A 21,919-nucleotide genomic window follows, 5' to 3' on the forward strand; every position below is an offset into this window, starting at 1 on the left:
GGCGCCCCCCCCCCCCCCCCCCCCCCGCCCCTCTCCCGGCGGTGCCGCAGCCCCGACCTCATGCACAGAAACCCCCCAGCCCGAGGCTGCGTGCCTGCGACCGCGGCGCCACGCCGAGTGCCACGCTGAGCACCATGCTGCGTGCCACGCTTGGCAGCACAAGAGAGGGGTGCAGGACGTGCCCCCAGGAGGCAGAGGGCAAGAAGAAAGGGCAAAGAGCTACCGCCTGCAGAAGAGCAGCACTGCTGCAGCTGTGCTAGCCAATACTGGGCAAAACATCCGCAATATAAACATCTCTTTGCATACAGAACTGACCACAGAAGATAAAGATGGGAAAACGGTGGAAAGATTTTATTATTTCACTAGGAAAGGTATACGAAAATGAATGTGACAGTATCACCGGGACTAAACACCAAAGGTAATACAGATGTAGTAGACGCACTACGGAGACACTAACTTGTGGGTAATCTTATGTACATGAGGAGTCCTCGATCCAGGACAGGAAACTTTCATACAAAGCACAACTGCGGCTCTCAGGAAAACAAGGTGACCGATAGCAAAACGACTTCAAGTACAAGGGAAAATCTAAGAGAAACACCCAGGAAAACGAAGAAAACAGCAACAGCCAGTAACGCTGAACAGCATATCGGCCCCAGCGAAAGGAGCTGTGAGTCAGGAGAGAGACAGGCGGGCTGAGAACCCGGCGTCGTAAGCACGGAAAGAAAGCGGTGAACATTCCCAGATTGTACACAACAGCCAAAAGACTGTGAAGAACAGAACCACTTTAAAGGTTTTGGTGCCAGAGATACCCTTGAGCATCTCACAGTGTGGTGTAAATGGAGTGACTGCCGGTACCAGTCGTTTTCAGTGAAGTCTGCAATTGCACAAGCGAGGCCAGCACTTCTGGTATCAGGCAACCCACAGACACTGTACGGGCTCCTGATCCACCCAAGGCAAAAGTTCTTCCTCTTTACGGTGCTAAGAATAGCGTCCAGCACGGACATCCTCCAGATAAGCCAGGAGCAAAATGCTGTGAATTTTCAAAGTATTAACTATGGATTGTTCAGAGTACAGATCAGTTTTACTACCTACACAGATCAGTACCGGCCGCACGGAACAGGCGTGGACCACTCCTGTGCCACATCCAGCGCCACTCCGGGTCTAGAGCAGCTTCATTACCTATAGGTGGTGCCAAGCCCACACCAATAAAACCTCCTGGACCCTGTGGAAAGCACGAAGGCATACTGAAACCATCTTTGCAACTTGCCTTCAGGATCAGGTGTTCCAGAGAGCACGGTGCAGCCACGCCAGCGTGCCACCCAGCTGTCTGGGAGTCTCCTGGAACCCGCAGATGGTGGAGCAGAGCCACTCGCTTCATTTCGTGGCACCAGCTTGAGAGGGTCATTACCAGACAATTTCAGATTTGGGATGCTCTGCAGAACGCTCTCAAGATAAAGACAGATGACTATACCACTGGAATGCAGAGAGGCTTATACTGAAAACAGCAGCTTCCCACATCAACAGCTATTATCTCTGAGAAACTCTGACCCGAGAAAATCGGAAGACCTAACGAAATGTCCACGTCAAAGAAAATAAAGAAAGTCTATCAGTGATAAGTGATCCTCCTATGCTGCCTGCAAACCTGGCAGCCGCTGGAATACCCGAGACCAGAGGTGTGCAGAAGGAAAGGCGGCGATGTGACACCCAACGCCAGAGGCAGAGACAGGCACCAGACTGTCCCTGGGGTCCCACGCACCCCACCGGGTCTGTCGCTGCCCCACCAGGGTCCCCTCCAGCAGGTGACCCACGGCGGCCGACGGGTGCCCCTTCGGCTCCTCACACACTCTTGCTCCCAAGTGTGCTCTCTCCTCCTGGGGGCTCGACCCCAGTTTCCCGCAGCAGAGCCTCAGGCGTCGGATTTTATCAAAATAAATAATCTAATTGAAAGGTGCAGCAGGAGGGTCAGCACAGGGTGGGCGCTTCTGGAGAGGGACCTCGAACGAAGGAACCCCTGGGCAGCGAGAGCCCTGCCACCCCGACACCCGCACCGCGCGTGTCTCCTAGTACCATGGGGGGTCTTTGGTCTGGGGTTCTCCAGCACCTCCTCCTGCTCTCTCTCCGCGCCTGGGCTGGCCGCCGGCCACTCGTATCTCCTCGGTCCATGGTCTCTGCTGGGGGCTGGAGCCTCCTTATCTTCTGGTTTAGGCTTCTGCTGCACCTGCGCTCGCTGGCGGAACATGGGGAGCTGAGAAGTCCCAGACTTAGGGAAAACACTACCAAAACATCCCTGTGTTATCCACATTTTCCTCATACCAAAAGACTAAACACAGCACCGTACCAGCTGCTAGGAAAATCACTACGAAAATTAACTCTATGGCGGGCCAAAGCCTTCAGCAAATGTAGCTACTCCTGCCACGTAAAGCTAGGCAAAGAGCATAAATCACACTGTATTATAACCCTAAGTAATTTATTCTAATTAAAACTTACTTATTTAAGCTAAACAACTAGTATCTCTCAACAGCCAGTACAAATGCCGGGTGAGCGCATACCACCCGTATGTGAACTAAATGCTCTGTAAAGCACTTTCTGTTCAGATGCAGCACAAGTGATCCAACGTACTCTTCAGTACCTCTCAGTCCGGATGCTGGAAACCAGTAATTCAAAAGGAATATTAAAAAAATCCTTAAGCTCTACCTGAATTCAAGTCTGGGTGGAAAAGGAAACCACATCTGGAGGCAACTGGACATATCGTGGTCCACTGAGCTGGCTCCTCTGCTGGAGAGGAGATGGCAGACGCCTCCTAAGGTTTCAAACTTTCTGACTGCACAGGGGGACTATGGCATGGCGCATCTGGGAATAAACCAGAATACACTAATGAGTGATTTGTGTTTTGCTGCATATGAAAAATAACTGCATCCCATTCCAGTCTTACTACAGAAAACACCTTTACGCATTGTAAAGTCAAAGGATCTGCTCATACTGGTCCTGTGAACGCCCCTCCACATTTCATGACAGAAAACAGGATTGATTCCTTTCACTGTGGAAAAAAAATATGGAAGTTTCTGATATATGTAGTCCTGGAATGATACAACTAACACAACTGGACCTTCCACAAAATAAATTAAAACCAAGGTTCAGATTTGCCGGAAACCCTTTTTGTGACCTGTTTTTTTGTTGAAAATCATTACATATTTTTACCTAATCCATGCCTGCAGAAATGAACTGAAGTTTACAAATCTATACAAATTAAACCACCACTCAAGACAGGGACAATTCCAAAAGTAAGTCCCAATAGAATATCTGACTCTTGCTACTATCAACCTCTAGTTTATACATCAATTGATAATGAAGTGCACTTTTACAGGTAATCACTGCACCATTCTACACATTTTCTTTACAGAATCAACACCATTAGAACCTGTGGTCACATTTGTCTCTCATTTAATTGTGACAACACTTACGACCACTTACAAAACGATTTCCCTTTATTTTCTCTATCCCCCTCCGTATTTTCTGTGCACAACACTAACATAAAGTAGGTTTTACCCTGCACCACTTTCTACTTGGGCAAAACCCAGCGTGCAGGCAGAACTCCCGATTTCTCAAAAGAAGTGTGTAAAAGTGTGATGATATAGTGACTACAGGACCAAGACTTCTCACTGCTTTTGCATTTTCTACTGCGTGAATTCTTCAGACGAGAAAAAAATATTTTGTGATAAACAGTAAGTTGCTTTTCTTAAGGGCAGAGCTACGACAACATGCATGGGGAAAGCAGAAAAATACAGTACCTGGAAAACCTTTAAGTATGTTTGATATGTCTGATACTGTCTAGATTTCAATTAATAGTGAATCTTTAAATACACTAGTTGGAATGAGGAGAATCCCAACAATGGAAAAATTACCCCTATGGTATACACATAAGCTCAGTTTGAGAAAATTCTTCTACCTAACTGCTTTTCCTGGCGCTAGTCAACTGAAGCAGAGCTGAACTCCTGTACTGAACAGCTCAGTAACACTGCTTTTGAACACAGCTGATAATTCTTTGTCGCTAAAGGTTTGAATGAGCCCAGTGAAGTCAAAGGGAAGGCTTGTGTCAACTCCAGCGAGCAACTTAACGATACAGTGACATTCTACAAATCTCCGCTCCTTATGATACAATCATATGGCACGTTTGTTGTGCTATTTACGCAATTTTATTAATGCCTGATATTATTTATATTGGAATTCTGAATTTGTATTCGAATACTATGAGGAACATAACGGAGTTTGGGTTAAAAAAGAAAAACCTGCAGTTCACGGTCCTCATTGACTACCCAACCCAAATACTGATTTCAGTACAACTGACGCTCACCTAAAAAACCAGTGACATTTTAACAACTCTTTTCAGCTTAGGATCTGGGGACCCTCAGGACCTCTGGACTGGTTTTGAGAGGTCAAAAGGTAACTAAGGAAAACCAACTGGTCTTCAGTAAGCTTAAATCCACTAGGCAGGGTTTGGCACTCCCAGTCTGACATTTCCAAGGTTCTGCAAAGAAAGGAAAAATATAAAAAGCTCAAATCTATCACCCTATGGTAAAGGAGATTGGATATAACATGGCAGGTGACAAGTATTCACCATTCTAGCAGACAGACTCAGGGTGGCCTTGAATTCAGTTCTCTTGGGGAAAAACAAACTTATTTTGCAAAATGAAGCAAGTCTCTTTAAAAACCAGCCATTGCACAATCTTCCAGCTCAAATAAAAGCGAGTAAAAATGTGGAGCTAAGTTCCAACCCTGGCTGATGTGGCCACAGTTTCATTGCAGCCCACAGAATTATAACTATTTAGTTCACCTCTCAAGTTAGACCTATGTAATTTTCTTTTCCCATTTAGAAGAAAAATTAAAAAATTCTTTTATTGCTTTTGTTTGCTTTTAAATTAATAACGATATTCTAGTGAATAAGGTTTTCTGACATTGTAGACCTTTCTGTTGATGGCTTTGCTGGATATATACTAAGCAAGGATTATTTTGTTGGTAAGAGACCCTGCAAGTTGCAGAAGCCAAAGCATGCAAGTATAAATTGTTTCTGACATATGCGTTGAACTGATTGCACCAACTTTTATTATTTTAGTGTCAGAAGTGTCTGGATGCAACGGTGGATCTTTTTCTCTGTTCTGTTTATAGGCAGCCCAGAGCCTAATTCATGTGTACTGGCCAGTGTCAGGTGTCACGCAACACAGGCTGATGAAAAACAAATGTCTATAGATGTTAAAAAAAAAGAAAGAAGGAACCCAGCCATATTACAATTTTGACTTAATCACGACATTGTGAAGAAAAAAAAGGCTAGGCTCCCCTCCTTTTCTCTCTCTGCTTCTGCCAACAAAGAACTGCTTGTTTCACTTATTTCCCAGAAACAGCATTAGCCTTCCAACAAGGTCAGCAAAAAATGCTGCTTTTCAGTTCTGGTGCATTTTGTTCCAAAAATCTGCAAAGTATTAAAGCAAAAAGTTGTACTATCGCAGTGCACAGAGACTCCTTTATTCAGATTTCTGGGCTGAAAATAGCTATACAGAAATTTCTCAACAGTTTAAACTGTTGTGTTAAGTTCTGTGATATTCACATTTAACTAATCTTTCCTGTCTTCAATGATTCAAGCTTAAAAAACACCAAACGAACTACCTGCAGGTGCAGCATCAAAGCTATGAGTTAGCAGGAAGTTATTTAAAAGATTAGAGATTTACTCTGTAAGCACTTTTAACAATACATCAATAACAAATAAAGGTGGGGGTTGCCTGACTGGAGAGACAGCTTTAATGCTAATGACGAATTACCGATGACCATTATTATTTAAAATATTTGTTACATTATTTTTTCTTTTCTTTCATGCAATCTTCAGCTTTTGCATTTCACTCACTTTGAAACTATGAAAATGACACTCCACTCTCGCACTCGCCCGTGTTTGGATTACTAACCTTGAAGGGAAACGCTTACACCAACAGAATGTCTTTGTGTTAAAATTAAAAAGTAATAGATTTTGAAAGAGTAACAACATCGCTTTTGAACACAACAATCTCTAACATTTCAGATTTACTAGATAGTCAGTTGCTGGTTTAAAGGTGTGCGTCCTCTGAGATCCCTGGATTTAATTTACCTGATACTGAACTTAACTCCTATTAGTCTCTGGAACTATTAGTCACTGTCCTTAAAACATAAATAAATTACTCCATTTGAAATCTGCCCGATAAATTAGTTCTTAGAGGTTTTAATTGCAAATAACAAAAAAACCCTGTTCTTTTCCAGAGCTGTGTCATAAAACTCTCATTCCCACTGAACGTGCAAGTCCTCCACAACGCTTTTCCCGTAAGTATTATTTCATTAACCAGAAGCAGGTGCCAAAATTATTCACATTGACCACAACTAAAGTATACACTTCTTTCAGGATATCCAGTAATTAAAAATGACCTGGAACAGGAAGCCTTCCCACTGTGCAGGTGGTGCGAGGGTATGGGCTACACCGAGGGAAAAACACGTTCCTCTTAACGTTACATAGTCGTAGCCAAATTTTCTGTCCATGCAAACCAAGCCTTGCAAAATCTAGACCATTTCACGTATGTTAGTTAATACTCAAATACGTACCACCTGTATTTAAACACTTTGGGAGTTTCTGTGTTCTTATCTCCAGAGTCTCACTTTGACACGGTAACCAAAACTGCATTTTATCATCCTCAAACAATAGCGGCTACACCTCCTTCATCACGGCAGGATATGGAAACTTTGGTTCATGTGTTTATTGCTCTCAAGACAGGATTATTGCATGGTTTTATTGGTTGGATTTCCTGGCTGATTAAAAAAAAATGAAAGCAGAGCCGAAGCGCCATAACCCCCAGTTGTATCCAGACCAATTAAATCACTGTTAGCAATACGGCTGAAAGCTAAACTTTTTATATTCATGGATGAATTTCTGTAACACCAACAGTTGTCAGTGTAAGAGGCTCCTCACGTTAAACAATGTCTTTCACTTTAGAGAACCAGTGGTTTCAATAGTTAAAACTATTCCGCTTGTGTGACTTGGGTCATGCCTGCTGGTGGACCTTGACAGAGGGGGCTTCTAAGGCAAGAGCTTTCTCTTCGACAGTAGGGAAAAAAAAAATAATCGAATAGTTCTTCATCTGAAGTTTGAGACAGTAAGTTAATATGGTTGAACTCTCAGGATCAATGTCTACACTGACCCTAAACAAATTAGCATTGAACTTTCCACTGTTTTATGCCCGAACTGCTTCACCTATAAAATGGAGATAAATATTACCAGCTTCTACCACAAATGTGCCATGTTGTTTTATTTTTCTTATACTCTGTATTTACACATGATCTGACCAGATGAAAGTGCAGGTGTCAAATGCAAACAAAAGTATATGTAGCACCCTTCTCCCTCTACCAGAAATTGTTCTCTGTGCTTAAGTGTGTATTACACGTTCTGAAACCCCACAACGTAGGTTTGACAATACAACATCCCATTTTCATTATGGAGCCAGTCTCCTAACTGATGAAAGCATAACTGCACCAGGACCCTCTAATCTGTCACTAAGGTTTTCAAGACCTGATTGCATAAAGCCCTGAACACTTGGTCTGATCACAGAATCACAGAACGGTTTGGAAGGGACCTTAAAGACCACCCAGTCCCTCCCCTGCCCTGGGCAGGGCCACCTCCCCCCAGCCCAGGTTGCTCCAAGCCCCGTCCAACCTGGCCTTGAACACCTCCAGGGATGGGGCAGCCACAGCTTCTCGGGGCAACCTGCCCCAGGGGATCACCACACTCATGGCCAAGAAGTTCTTCCTCACATCTCATCTCAATGTCCCCTCTGTCAGTGTCAAACCGTTCCCCCTCGTCCCACGGCTCCCCTCCCTGATCCAGAGTCCCTCCCCAGCTCTCCTGGAGCCCCTTTAGGCACTGGAAGGGGCTCTGAGGTCTCCCCCTTTTCACCTTCTCTTCTCCAGGCTGGACCCCCCCAACTCTCCCAGCCTGTCCTCCCAGCACCGAGCTGGAGCAGCACTGCAGGAGGGTCTCCCCAGAGCAGAGCGCAGCAGAGGGGCACAATCCCCCCTCGCCCTGCTGGCCACGCTGCTGGGGATGCAGCCCGGGATGCCGGGGGCTTGCTGGGCTGCCGGAGCATGTTGCCGGCTCATTTTGAGTTTCTCATCCACCAACACCCCCAAGTCCTTCTCCTCAGCGCCGCTCTCCAGCCATTCTCCACCCAGCTTGTATTTGTGCGGGGGATTGCCCCAACCCATGTGCAGGACCTTGCATTTGGCCTTGTTGAACTTCATGAGGTTCACATGGACCCACCTCTCCAGCCTGTCCAGGTCCCTCTGAATAGCATCCCTCCCCACCAGCATGTCGACAGTACCACACAGCTTGGTGTCGTCAGCAAACTTGCTGAGGGTGCACTCAATCCCAACATCCATGTTGCCAATACAGATGTTAAAGAGCACCGGTCCCGATACCAACCCCTGAGGAACACCACTCATCACTGGGCGCCACTTGGACATCGAGGCGTTGACTCAAGTCTTTGAGTGCGACCATTCAGCCAATTCCTTATCCTTAGTGGTCCATCCGTCAAATCCATGTCTCTCCAATTAGGATGTTGTGTGGGACCATGTCAAATGCTTTGCACAAGTCCAGGTGGATGACGTCAGTTGTTCTTCCCTTACTCACCAACACTGTAACGCCACTGTAGAAGGCCACCAAATTTGCCAGGCACAATTTGCCCTTAGCAAAGCCATGTTGGTTGTCACCAATCCCCTCCTTATTTTCCACATGCCTTAAGCAGAGTTTCCAAGAGGATCTGCTCCATGATCTTGCCAGGGATACAGGTGAGACTGATGGGCCTGTAGTTCCCCGGGCTGTCCTTTTTTCCCTTTTTAAAAATGGATGTTATGGTTCCCTTTTTCCTGTTGGCGGGATCTTCACCTGACTGCCACAACTTCTCAAATATGATGGCAACTTCATCCACCAGTTCCCTCAGGACCCCTGGATGCATCTCATCAGGTCCCATGGACTTGTGCACCTTCAGGTTCCTTAGGTGGTCTTGAACCCAATCTTCTCCTACAGTGGGCAGCTCTTCATTTTCCTGGTCCCTGCCTTTGCCTTCCGCAACTTTGGTGGTGTGGCTAGAGCACCTGCTGGTGAAGACTGAGGCAAAAAAGTCATTTGAGTACCTCAGCCTTGTCCATGTCCTGGGTGACCAGGTCTCCCCTTTCCTTCTGGAGAGGGCCGACATTTTCCCTGGTCTTCCTTTTATCACTGACATACCTATAGAAGCTTTTCTCATTGCCCTTGATGTCCCTGGCTTCAGCTTTCCTAACCTGATTCCCACCTGCTCGGACAGTTCCTCTGTATTCCTTCCAGGCTACCTGTCCTTGCTTCACCCTCTGTAGGTTCACAGCTGACTCTACTTTGAGCAGGAGTTTGGGTTAGAGATCTCTGAAGGCCCTTCCCACCTGAATTATTCTGTGACGGCTACAACCTTAGATTTTGCAAAGCCTCAACCCTCAGCCATGTGTGGAAACTCATCTAGCTTCTTCCCTTACATCAGAACAGGCACCTCACCTTTGCAAGCTCATAACATCACTATTGTCCTCCCAGCAGCTGTCCCTCCATTCAGTGCATCTGAATGATCCAGTTTCTCATGCTACCCCTCTGAGGGTGCCACTAGCAGACAACTGATAAAAAAGCAGCAGCACAAAAGTAGATTAAAAAAATCTGGTCCAGACGCAGATAGAATATGGGAACACTGGAAACTTCAGGAATTATGACGTTAACCATCTTTATGATTTTTTTCCCTGCAAATATACACATTAATGAATTAATCTTGACAGAACCTGGAAGAATTTATAGTTATGAGGTGCTCTGTCGGTGTTCAGAATTAAGAGTGATCCCGGTATGTTTTCTGAAGGGAGGATTAGCTGGGCCAATAGACACTGTGCACTAAGATAATAATTAACAAGTTAGAAAATTATCAAGTTATCAACCATCATCATAGAACAGCCCAGACTGGAAGGGACCTCGAAAGATCACCTTGTCCAAACTTACACGGAAAATAATAGGTTATGAGGGAAAAGCCAGACAGGGTAAGAGCAGATGGCTCTGCTCTAATGCATAAGGGGTCTACAGAAACATAGCTCTGCTCGTCTCTTTGCCTCACTCCTCCTCACTTCTTCCCTGACAGCCAGCTCACACATGACTGCAGCTTTTAAAAGCCTTTCCACCCACCAACCCTAGCCCTCTGTGAAGCCTGATGAGTCACACAAGTTCTCTCGCGTACCACAAGTGGAAAACGCAAAGTGGTAAGAGCAGGTATGTGTCTCTGTGACCACTGATGCTGGAACGTGCGCTCTGAAGAGAGGCAAAGATGACAGTGGTACCCAGGCATAAGGGAGCATCAGGGACATCCAGCCCAGCTGGACTTTGGCGACTTTCACAGAATCACAGAACTGCAGAATGGTCAGGGCTGGAAGGGACCTCTGGAGATCATCTAGTCCAACCCCCAACTTTAGGACTTTAGTTAGACCAAAAGCACATTCTAACCACAGTTGCTAGTTAGATAAATTGAAAACCCCTACCCACACCCAAATAAACTCAAAGGCATTTTACAAAGCGGTAGAGTGCCCAAAACTGTCAAACCACCAAATTCTGGGCACTACTTAAAACACAGGACCCAGAACAACTGTGCCCCGCAGTCTGCAACGGGTATTTGCTGCAAGGCCTAAGTGCTACATCCCACTGCACCACCATGCACGCCACTGCCCGGAAGGCTCTCTGAGATGTTTTGTAGATAGAGTCTGTTCTTTTCATACGAGCTTTGTAAGGAACTCATGCATATCAATTCGAGATAATTTATATAGAAAACATAAATACTATTAGAGGGTTTGACTATTTTATGTCAAAATAAGTTGCAAACTGTTAAACTTGAAAAACATTTAAATGAAGACCAGATTGTGCTTCACCAACTGGGTGAAGAGTACAATCACAAAAGAAATCTCTTCAAAACAGTTTGAAGGAAGCAGGACGAAAATAACAATGGTTTTGAGTGTTGCATAATGTAGAATAGAGAAAGACTACAAAACAAGCAGCATTTAATTAAAAATTGTTGCAAAAGAAACTTTTGTAAGGATCTAATTTTCCCCCTAAATCTTGCTACACGTAGCCCAAAACCATCCTCCACAATCTTCTTACACCAGTGGCTGCCATTAAGGCAGAAAAGCGTCCCTAGCTTGGACGTAGGCCCTTCCAGAGAACAATTTAGTCATGTAAGTCAGGCAGTAGTGTGACCATTAGCTTAGGCGCACCGCAACTGCGCTCTCCTTCCTTTCCTTCAGAGGAAGCCCATGGAGCTCGGTCTCCTCATTCAGGGACCTAGGTTAGATGCCTAAAATAAGGGCGTACAAATACCCCTCCTTCCACGTACGGTCTTTGATTCTACCACAATAATGGAGTTGACTGGCAACAGATACTTAATACTTTATCAATCAGCTGAAAAAGACTATGCTTCAGAATGCACAGAAAACTAATACATGTGCAGATTCAGCACCAAAGTAAATGGGATTTATGAAGCACTTATGAAGATGCAAGAAATATAGTGCTTCTGGTTGCCTTCAGTCAGAGGCCCACCAGATTCCCTGCTGCATTCCAACAACAAAATACATAGTTGTAAGATTCCTGTTAATGTTGTCCTTTCCTTAGTACATCCATCCACAAACTGTCTTAGAAGAACAACAAAGGTAAAATACTTACAAAAAGCAGACCGAACAAGTCTGAATATATGCTAACCTGCAACAATATGCTTTCCATCTCTGAGACAGATTTCCTTTTTAATTCATGAACCTTCATTGAATTTAACGGTGGTATGTAAGTGAGCGTAGAAACCTGCCCAGCATGTACTAGTTCTGTGGAAATTTAAGAAGATGCCTCAAAGGAAGAAATACCTTCAGACGCCTTTGTTACAGAACATTTAAAAAGCAATGCTTTAAATGTTAGTGAGAAAACTAACACTGCTGAAGCTGTAAGAAAACCAGTATGTGTAGCTCATAAACACACAACATAAAACCACAGGAAGACAAAAGGTAGAGAAAACCAGCACACTTTGAAGGTATATCTATAATTTCAATCAACTCTCACTATAGTTTCTCTATGTCTCAGGCACAGGCATATTATGATTTGGCATCACTTAGTCACACTCTGTGCTTTTGCGAGAATGTTTGTGAGTGCCTTTGTACACTTCCCAGCAAATATTGCTGAAAGGAGTTTATAAACCAAGCAACGGTCTGTACGGAATAGACCAGATTTTCCATCTCTTCATAAGACGCGTAGCAAGGAAAACACATGTGTTAGTAATTGGAAGTGCAGACCAGTATGCAGACCTGGAATACTTAAATCCTTTTCTTTTAAGTGGCACATCTTCAAAAGAAAAACTTCTTTTAATCCCTACAGTACCAAAAAACGTTAAGGCTAAAGACAGCTGCGTAGACTTCTTTTGCTAAAAAGTTACAAAATTACAGCCAGAAGAGCGGCTTAACTTGGTATCCAGTTTCCACTTCGCCTCTGATGTCTGTAAGACGTTGGCACAACCACTTCTGGCACAGCAGTCCGACTGCCAGACCAACTAACTGCTCGCTTCAGTGTCTGCGCAGACCCCAGACAGCAGGTTGGGCAGTGACACTGTTAGCATCACAAAAGAGCAGAAAGGCCCTTCCTTTTGGCCAAGATAATCTCAAACCAGAGACATTCTACTTTAGTGCTGGAAACTCCACTCATGTACTTCAAACTGTCACGTGCATTATTCAGCGGCTACTGTATTCTGTTCAGATTGCTACAACCTTGTAATTTCTCTGTGTATACATATACAGCTTCTAGATTAAGTCTTTTTAATCTATTTTTAAATAAAATAGTGTCACACTTGGTGTGTTCAAACAGGTGGACTGGAGAATCAGAGACTGATGCTGAATTTAATAATATGGTGCTAAAAGTGCTCCTCAGCTGTGCAAACACATTTGCTTGTGCCCAAACTGTCACAGCATGCCTTTCGAAAGCCACCAGAATGAGAAAAGGTTCACCAAAACATTTTTTACAAAGTATCTTCTCAATTAAATAAATATGGACACTGGAAATTTTTACATGCTATTTCTAGTGGGCTAATGTTTAGAAAATTTGGCCACAGACCTGAACCAGTATGCCAAGCACTATATAAATACCTACCAAAAAGTGGAACGAATTAGTAAAAGGTGGCTCTCCTCTCTCTTTTGTATTTTGCCACAGTACTCACCAAGATTCGGCTGAGACATCGCCATGGACCTCTGTGGTACTGGTGCGGAGGGAGCGGCAGGATGGTGGCTCATGTGGTTCAGCGGGTGGTTCATAGTTTTTCGAGGATCTTGCCATGTTGTAATTTTTTCTATGTGACTGAGAAAGAAAAGATAAAACACAAGTTTAACACAAAATACCCGGGCATATTACATACATGGTTAGGCATAATGTGATGGACGTCCTATTTGCTCTTCTATATCCCATGTTTTTCTACCCTTATCGCCTCACCCAAACCCACTTGAAGTTATCCATCATCTTGTCATTTATTTCTTCTTCTGATCTTCTGCTTACATCAAAACACATTTCTCACTTTAAAATGTTTTACACATAAACACTGTAAAATTTAAGCAAAAATACTTCATTTCCCATAATGTTCATCTCTATAAACTGAAAGCACAAGTTCCTGTTAGGGAAACTTGAAGCACAAGCGAAGTATTTACGAAGTCAGTCGTATTAAGCAGTCTGTAACTTGTCTGAATGTATTCCTCACTCTAACTGCAAATGTGAAACCTTTAATGAGAACTGCCAATGACATACAACGAGTAACAGCAGGAAGGGCTCTTAATGAACAGACACACTAGAATAACAAAATGGCCAACTTCAAAACTACGTCACAACCAACAGACAGCGGCTCCTAGAAACAGCCTTGGTGATGTCATGGCTATGTCACAATCAACAGCCACCATGTCCTAGAATGACCCTGGTGATGTCATGGCTATATCACAACAGACAGCCACCAGCTCCTAGAACCAGTCCCGGTGACGTCACGGCTATGTCACAAGTGACAGCCATCAGCTCCTCTAACCAGCCCTGGTGATGTTGTTGTAGTAAAATTGACATAAACCAGGAAAATTAAATGTAAAATGTAATGGAAGCAACCACGGAAACCTGCTGCTGCTCAAGTCCTCTACACTGCCCCAACTCTATTTAATTATTAACCTAATATTAAAATAGAGAAACAGTAACTAGACATGATTTATCTACAACTCAATTAAGGAACTAACCACCAGACAGTGTACCATTGTTGATAAGCAGGGTATTGCTGTCAAGAGAGTGACGAACTGTGGGCCTGGTCAGCAAACCGAGAAAACCACTTGGAACTGCCAAGATCAGAGGATAAGTAGGTAAAAGGGAATTTCGGCAGTGGGAGATCGCAACCACCGACTCATTGACAACCGACACAAATGATACCACCTACTCAAAAGAGAACAATGGAAGAAGACGACAGAGTCTGCGCGCTAATTTACATAGGAATCGAAGACATCTCGACCAATTATTAAAGAGAATAACAATGAATATGTAGTTATTGTTTGAATATGTAATAATCAACATATAAAAGTGGAGATTTGTGAAACTAAGGTGTGCTCCTGTTCTGGGACGAGCGTCCCATTTCTGTGCATTAATGGAATTAATGTGGAAATCCCTCGGCTCTGTGTGTTATTGACGTGCACGCCGGGTAAAGAACCCAGAGCTGGGACAACACTGTCACGGGTATGTCACAGCTCCTAGAACCAGGCCTGGTGATGTCACGGGTATGTCACAACAGAAAGCCACCAGCCCCTAGAACCAGCCCTGGTTAAGTCATGGCCACGTCACAACAGACAAGACAGCAGCTCCTAGAAACAGCCCTAGCGATGTCATGGATATATCACCACCAACAGTCTCCAGCTCCTAGAACCAGCCTTTGTTAAGTCACAGCTATGTCAGAACAGATAGCCACCATCTCCCAGAACCAGCCCTGGTGGTGTCACGGCTATGTCACAACCGAAAGCCACCAGGTCCTAGAAACAGCCTTTGTGATGTCATGGCTATGTCAGAACAGACAGACATTGGATCCTAGAAGCATCCTTTGTGATGTCACGGCTATGTCACAACTGACAGCCACCAGCTCCTAGAAGGAGCCCTGGTGGTGTCATGGCTATGTCACAACTGACATGTGAGAGGGGAGGGCAGAGAGGGATGGGCCGGGGCTGCCCATGACAGTGGAGGGTGGCTGCTCCTCCTCTGGGACTTCTCCTCTCTCCTTAAATCCGGACGCCTGCACAGGGCTGTGACCAGACCATGGCGCACTGCTGTCCTCTCCCTTCTCCGGCACTCAGGCAGAGTTCTGCCCGTGTGCTGCAGCACAGGAGAGACAGCCCCAAGGCGTACCCCGTTATGGCCCGACGGCCGTGGCACAGCCGTGCACCCTCTTTGCAGGCATCGCAGGGCTGTGCCGCACAGGCGCTCCTGGCACCAGCCCCAGCGTCCAGTCACAGCAGGGAAAGCACGAGCGGTGGCCCACGGTGCAGTTGGGCTGTGACCGGTCGGGCCAGGACCCGTGTCTTCTGTCCGTCAGGGAGAGGTGGGTCGGACAGCCCTGACGTGAGGCTGGGAGAGGCCGGGATAGGCGGGAGTTGGCACTCCGTTGCAGGAACTATGAATTCTTTTGTCTTGGGACTTTCAATACGGGGTCATTGGATTCACTTTATTGAAACTGTAAAAATATTTAAATCATACAGGGTTTAGGTAACAGAAGTAATTAAAAATAATCTTCAGCATTACAGTTGACAGCAAACATTACCATCAGCTCAGCAAAACCTTGTCCAAGTAATGACTCTGAAAAAAAACTTAAGAACAGTACTATGTTAATGTTATCCTCAACACACTTTAAAAGCCAGAGAGTCAACCAGTAGTTTCTTTTTTAGAAACACGTTTGGCATAACACTCGCTGCGGAAACACTTGGTTTATGATCACCAGTTTAGGATGAAATGAGCTGTAGTTCTTTCTACAGAGGAGCTTTTTTCCACATTGTACCCGAGACAATTCTCCATCCCTTTCTTGTTTGTTTTGTTTTTTTTAAATACAATGTCCTGCCTACAAAGGATTACGAGGAACAGCTCTGCCATTTGCTTTCCCTGAAGGATGTGTCTTTTCTTAGTTACTGACACAGTGAGGCAGTCAGCATTAAGCCAGCACAAAACATGAAGAAACACATAATCTGCCATCATCAAATAAGGAAGTATTTTCTAAGTAAGTATCTTTCTAGGATGTATCTTTATTGCCTTGCAGATTTTCTCCTTTTTTGTTTTAAATAAAAGTTGCAAACTACAAATATTAAATAGTGTGAACAGATTCATAAAGACCCTTCTCACATAAAAGACCTCGAGAGAAAAGATAAAAATGTTCTGCAAATCACTATGCAAAGCAACCAGTCATGAAACTGTAACTGAAAACTAATACTGGATTTGTTCAAATTTTCTTTTATCCTTTTTACAGACAAAACAATCTGTACTTCAATTACACGTGAGAAGCGGGGCAATGACAACCATACAGCAATGTTTCTTAAGTTACAGAAGAACTGAAAAATCGATCAAAAACCGTAAGGATGATAGATCTTAAAGAATTTAACTGCATTTAAAACAAACCAAACCAAACCACAGGAATTTTTTGTGTAAACATGGTAACTCCTCCACAGCCACAGCCAGGACCCACGAGTGGCCTCGCTTGCCCTTCTTGGTGCCACCCTGGCAGTCTATAAACACATCTTCTTCATTAAAAAACACGCAGACAGAGTGTCTGAAACAGAACCCTCAAATATGGCATTGATATGATGATTCAAGATCAAGTAATGGCTGGTTGTTACTAGAATTTATTAGTACGACCGCTAAACCAATTTGGTTTTATCCAGTTATTAAAGAAAAGGCTGTTAAATGTTAGACAATGCTTATTTAACAGCTAAGATAGCAGAACTGAGAACCCAACAACTCCTGAAAATCAACACTAAGATTCTAAAATAAAGGGCTTGGTTTTGGGCCCGAGAAGCCCCCCTGCCCTGATTTCCACTGCTTATCTAAATGCCCCCCTTTGCTTCCACACAGCTATCGGCAAAGGTTACGTTAAACCTTTGCAGAGACGGGTACCAGTTCATTCCACCTGAAATGCATTTGATTTCTACTGGGATTACAGATTTTGGACCAGCATCTTTTTATTTATACAGGAGAACACAAGAAAATCTAGCAGTGGCAGAAATTAGCCTTTTTTTTATATTCTTACAGCCTCCTGGGTATCAGAACTGACAAAATTCAATTAAGAACAGCCTCTTTTTCCTTAAAGGCCAATGGATAATACATTAGACATTACAGGCGGATTTCAAACACTAAAATGCAGAATGCTGTCCTGAGATTCAGGACCTTCATGACCAAACTCGGTTCAAAGGCCATCAGCAGTGCCCAGTCCCCACACCACAGGCGACTCCCACCCACGTCCCCATCACCGGCGTTGGATAGTGCACGCTGTGGAGCAGCCACAGCAGATACCGTCACTGCAGGCAGACGCAAGAGCAGCCCCTGGCTCCGGGCTGGATGCTGGGCTGGCAGGGAAGGTCCCTCGTCCCCAGCCCTGTGTTCCCATCCCTCTTCTGGGGCCAACAGCAGCGACCCTGCAGCCATGCAGGCGGACAGACCAGGATAAGCAAACCCTTGTGGCTAATACCTTATTCTTTCTTTTCTTATTCTTTCCTCTTTTGCTGATTCTGTTTTTGCTGGACTCTCATCCAACCAGCTGTACGGTTGCACGAGGAAGGGAGAGGCAATTCGGAGCCTGAGCAGCGAAGAGCAGCACTTCTGACGTGAAACCACACACCCTTTTACAGCTGCTTATTTCAACTCTGGAAAAAAATCGTTTCGCCCATAGGTGTGAAATGTCATTGTAATGAAGACCATTTATTCAGCTCTGAAATCTGTACCTGTACACAAGAAAGAAAACCACTGTGGAGAAAAACCCTCAATATCCTTATCTGGGATTGTACCAATCCATCTGTTCCTTGTTTTATTATTTCCAGAACTACTAATCCCAGGAGGATTTTTTTTCTTGGCATACATCACATAGCCTACAACAATGAGACAGAAAACAAAGCTTCAGACAACGGCAAAAACACAGGCCAGAAATCATGCCTCCATCGCCGAACTGTGCTGCACGAGTGCCCGCCTGGCAGAGCTCTCCCGGCACCTCGGCGTTACGCTGCTTCTGGACAGACTAAGCATTTTACTTTCAGGATCACTCAGACGATTAGGTATCACTGAGTGGGACCCCTAGTCTAAGTGTCCCCTAAGGCACTGACGTTTACGCTAGTTTTACCCACTTTATCAATGGAATTATGTTGTTACAAATCGCTTTACACATTTAATTTTGGTGTAGCAGCATCTATACAGAAAGATAACCTGTTACACCAAATCGGCCTAAACTAATAAATACCACAGAAAAAATCTTCCTTTCATTCATTCCCAAGAGCTATATTCTGTTTCTGTAAGTTGTAAGGAGTTTCCACCTTAAGAAAAAAAGTATTTTTCTGTAATTGCTAGTCTATGCTTTTAATTTTTGCATGATTTCCTGTAAATGTTAATAACATTTTCACTTTCAAAAGTTTTTCATAAAATAGCTCCAAGGTTATGTAAGTAATGTTTTTCAATTTCCCTTGTCATTTTTACTTTCCTCTTTCCCCCTAAATAGCAGGGGGAGAGGAAAACAGGAGACGGAACAATAACACGACTTTTGTTTAAAAATGTGTTTGAATAAAAAGTGCTGATCACACGTAAATAAACTTCTGTAACATGTAACTATGTTACTGTACTATGCTGTACTATGTTCTGTAAGTATGCTGATTGCTAAACCAAAGATGAAGCTGAAACTCAATGTCAGAACAATTCTGAAAAAGACTAATTTTATGAGTGCTCTAAATCTCTGATTATTTGCTCTTTTATTATTATTATATTCTACTATTATTATATATCTATTATTACCTCTTTCGTTGCATGCCGTTTTCTGTTCATCATCTACACACACTATCCAAAGAGACAGCCTAAGAGTTTGGGAGAGAACTAGTGAAACAGTTCCTTGCTATAAATTTTGAAGGTAAGTGTCTCCATTACATGTCTAGGAACCCAAAGAGAAAGAGCCCCAAACTTTAAAGATAACTTGCCTAATCTACAACATTGAAGCTTCACTGTGAAGTAGAGAGAACTGCTGTGTAGAAATATAATGAACTTTTAAGACTTGTTTTCATACGATTCTTATACTCAAGCACATAACAAAGTAGTCCCAAACACACATTCAAATTCTCACTTTCAAGTTTTTCAGATGAAAATAAGGTTTTCAAGAATACTTAGCTGGGGGCTAATACTGTTCCCACTGAAATCAAGCAAAGTTAAATATTTACAACTCAAATGCGATACATGGAGTAACTGTCACGTAGGACACAGAACATGCTACCGTAAATGATGGCCCCGACCTGCCCCACTCACGGCATCACACCCATGAAGTCCTGCCATGCACAAGCTCAGTCAGTGGCAAATTGTACCCTAACAGTGGCCCCGCAGCAGAAAAAGGTTAAAGCAAAGCTCGGATCTGACAGCTCAGCATTCTGCTAGGACTTCTGGGTTCTCTTCCACCTGTTGTACCTTAGGCTTTTGTTAAACGCTGCCTGTTCGGGTGTCTGCTTCCCACTTTGAGATGTCAATGTTCTTCACAATTTGAGCTACTGCTGGTACTGCATTTTTTCACTGCTAGGCTCTAATCCCCAACTTCCACTGCAGCCTTGCCAAGACAGCTCAGCTCATTTAAATTAGCAAGGAGCAGCACAAAGTATACTAGTTCTCTTTCTGCTTGTACTAACTCCAGCGACAAATGTATGTCAGTGGGTTCTATTTTCAGACTGCATCTTTTTTCTAGTACTAGTTAGTTAATTCAGATCTACTCATCTAAAAAGGGTTTAAGGGGAACTGAGGAGAAAGAACTGATCTGAAATACACTATTCCATGAGCGTGCTCTCACCTGAAATAACACAAACTTAGAGTTTGGCAAACGCTGTTGTACTTGTACAGGGTCCTCTGTCGAGGCTTTGTCACACAGACCCAGAGGGTGGATTTTGGACTGAGCCACATCAAAGCAAAGCTGCTGCAGGGCACACGGGGAGCTGATGACTCATCAGCACCGACAGCCCTCGTGTTCTGACTCATTAACTGCTCCAACAGGGCCATGGCTCCCACCGGGCTGGAGCGCGTCCAGCCACCCGCTTCCGCCACCACCGTTGCTAAACATTGGGAAATCTGCTCGCATCTCCCCAGGCAGAGCCAAACCATTGCCCAACTTCTTCGCCCCGTCCCTCTGTTCTTGTAAACCAAACAGGGACAAAGAGGAATCTTGTCTCAAATAAGAGTCCACTCGCAGTGCTTTGATGCGGCATGATGTGGCAGATATACTTTTATACAGATGGAAAGTTTTTCAAATCTAAGAAGGTCACCTCGGGGCCACAACCTCCAATCATATCGTGTGCGCTTGCTCACGGTACTGCACTGCCATTTCTGGTAAAACCACAGCCAGAGCCAAGCCACGCAGTACTCCAGTAACCATTACCGTGGAAGATCTGGCAGCGAAAGAGAAATGCTGTATTGGCCTTCAGTGTCTTCGACACTTGCTGTAAAACACACTGGTATAAAACAATCCGTTGACATGAACCAGAGATGCGCCCAGCAGCCACCAGAGCAGCCTCTCACGCCTGCTCTGCCGGTGGCCCTGCCACGCTCCCAGTGGGGCTCCCCGGCACGGCACGGTGGGTTTTCACCTCTGAGCAGGAGCTGGTAATCTCGGCCCCCTCTGATCCTGACCAAAGCAATCACAAGTCAGCTGGCGCAGGGTTCTTGAGAGACCACGATCCACACAAGCAGCCCACCGCCTTCACTGCCACCACAGGTTTGGCGTGGCCCCAGTGCAGCCTGAAGACAACTCGTGGAAATAACAAAGAAAAATTCATGTTTGTTTTTGTTAATGCCTTCATCTGCGTAGGGGCCTAACTCACAAGGGTGCTAAGCACTCAGCCTTCCAAATCGTGAAGACTCAGTGGAGTTTAAAGGCATCACCTGTTTTGCAGTACGCTGTGTGAGGCCAAACACATCATGGTCAGCTCTGCACCTTGATCGTTCCCGTCTTCTGCCACCTCCTCAGTTCTGTTGGTGCCCCTGGTGTGGGCTATGGACAGCAACTCAAACCCGCAAACTGGTACAGGTTAAACAGAGACCTGGTCAAAGTAGTTGTTAACATACTGGATCAACATAGCGCAACGTAAGGGTTGGTACAAAAGCTGGAGTGGTCGGCCAAGGCAGGAACTCTTCACACACGTCCCCAGGGGCTGTCATGTCGTCATGCCTTCCAGAGACGGGGCCTTCTGCAGAGACCTGCCCGCGGCTCCCCCGGGGGCTGCTCCGCACCAGCGCCCGCCGTCCCTGCACATTGCCCGCTGTCTCCCTCCCCACCACGCCGCCGTTTTCTGGGGCTGCTCCACAACCCAGATTCACAAAATTAAGTGGGTTAAAAAGAACCCTGAACAAGCAGGTAACTGTAGGCTCGAGCAGTTGCACTTGCTTACCTTTAAACACACAAAGACCTCTCACCTATTTTCCAGCAGCTGTCTTTTATCACATAGCAAGGTGCCGTAGGGCAGAGGTGAAGGGAACCAGTGCCATCACCATGGCTGGTGTCATCTCCCTCACAAGACAAGCCAGGCCGGTTCGGGACACTGCGCCCCGCAGATCCTTTGGCACTCG

At 44.8% G+C, this 21,919-nt stretch overlaps 1 protein-coding gene across 1 annotated transcript in view; it reads right to left on the reverse strand.

Annotated features, from left to right (window-relative positions):
• Window positions 1-21,511, reverse strand: part of WWTR1 (WW domain containing transcription regulator 1) — a 40,291-nt gene extending 18,780 nt beyond the window's left edge. Inside the window, exons 1-3 of the mRNA XM_009884467.1 lie at window positions 21,419-21,511; window positions 14,359-14,533; window positions 13,299-13,442 (exon numbers count right to left, since the gene is read on the reverse strand). Coding sequence (XP_009882769.1) covers window positions 13,299-13,442; window positions 14,359-14,533; window positions 21,419-21,511 — 412 coding nt within the window. The remainder of the gene's footprint in view (window positions 1-13,298; window positions 13,443-14,358; window positions 14,534-21,418) is intronic.
• Between the last annotated feature and the right edge of the window lie 408 nt (window positions 21,512-21,919).

Source organism: Charadrius vociferus, unplaced genomic scaffold (genome assembly GCF_000708025.1).
Source record: "Charadrius vociferus isolate BGI_N301 unplaced genomic scaffold, ASM70802v2 scaffold104, whole genome shotgun sequence".
Classification (NCBI taxonomy): domain Eukaryota; kingdom Metazoa; phylum Chordata; class Aves; order Charadriiformes; family Charadriidae; genus Charadrius; species Charadrius vociferus.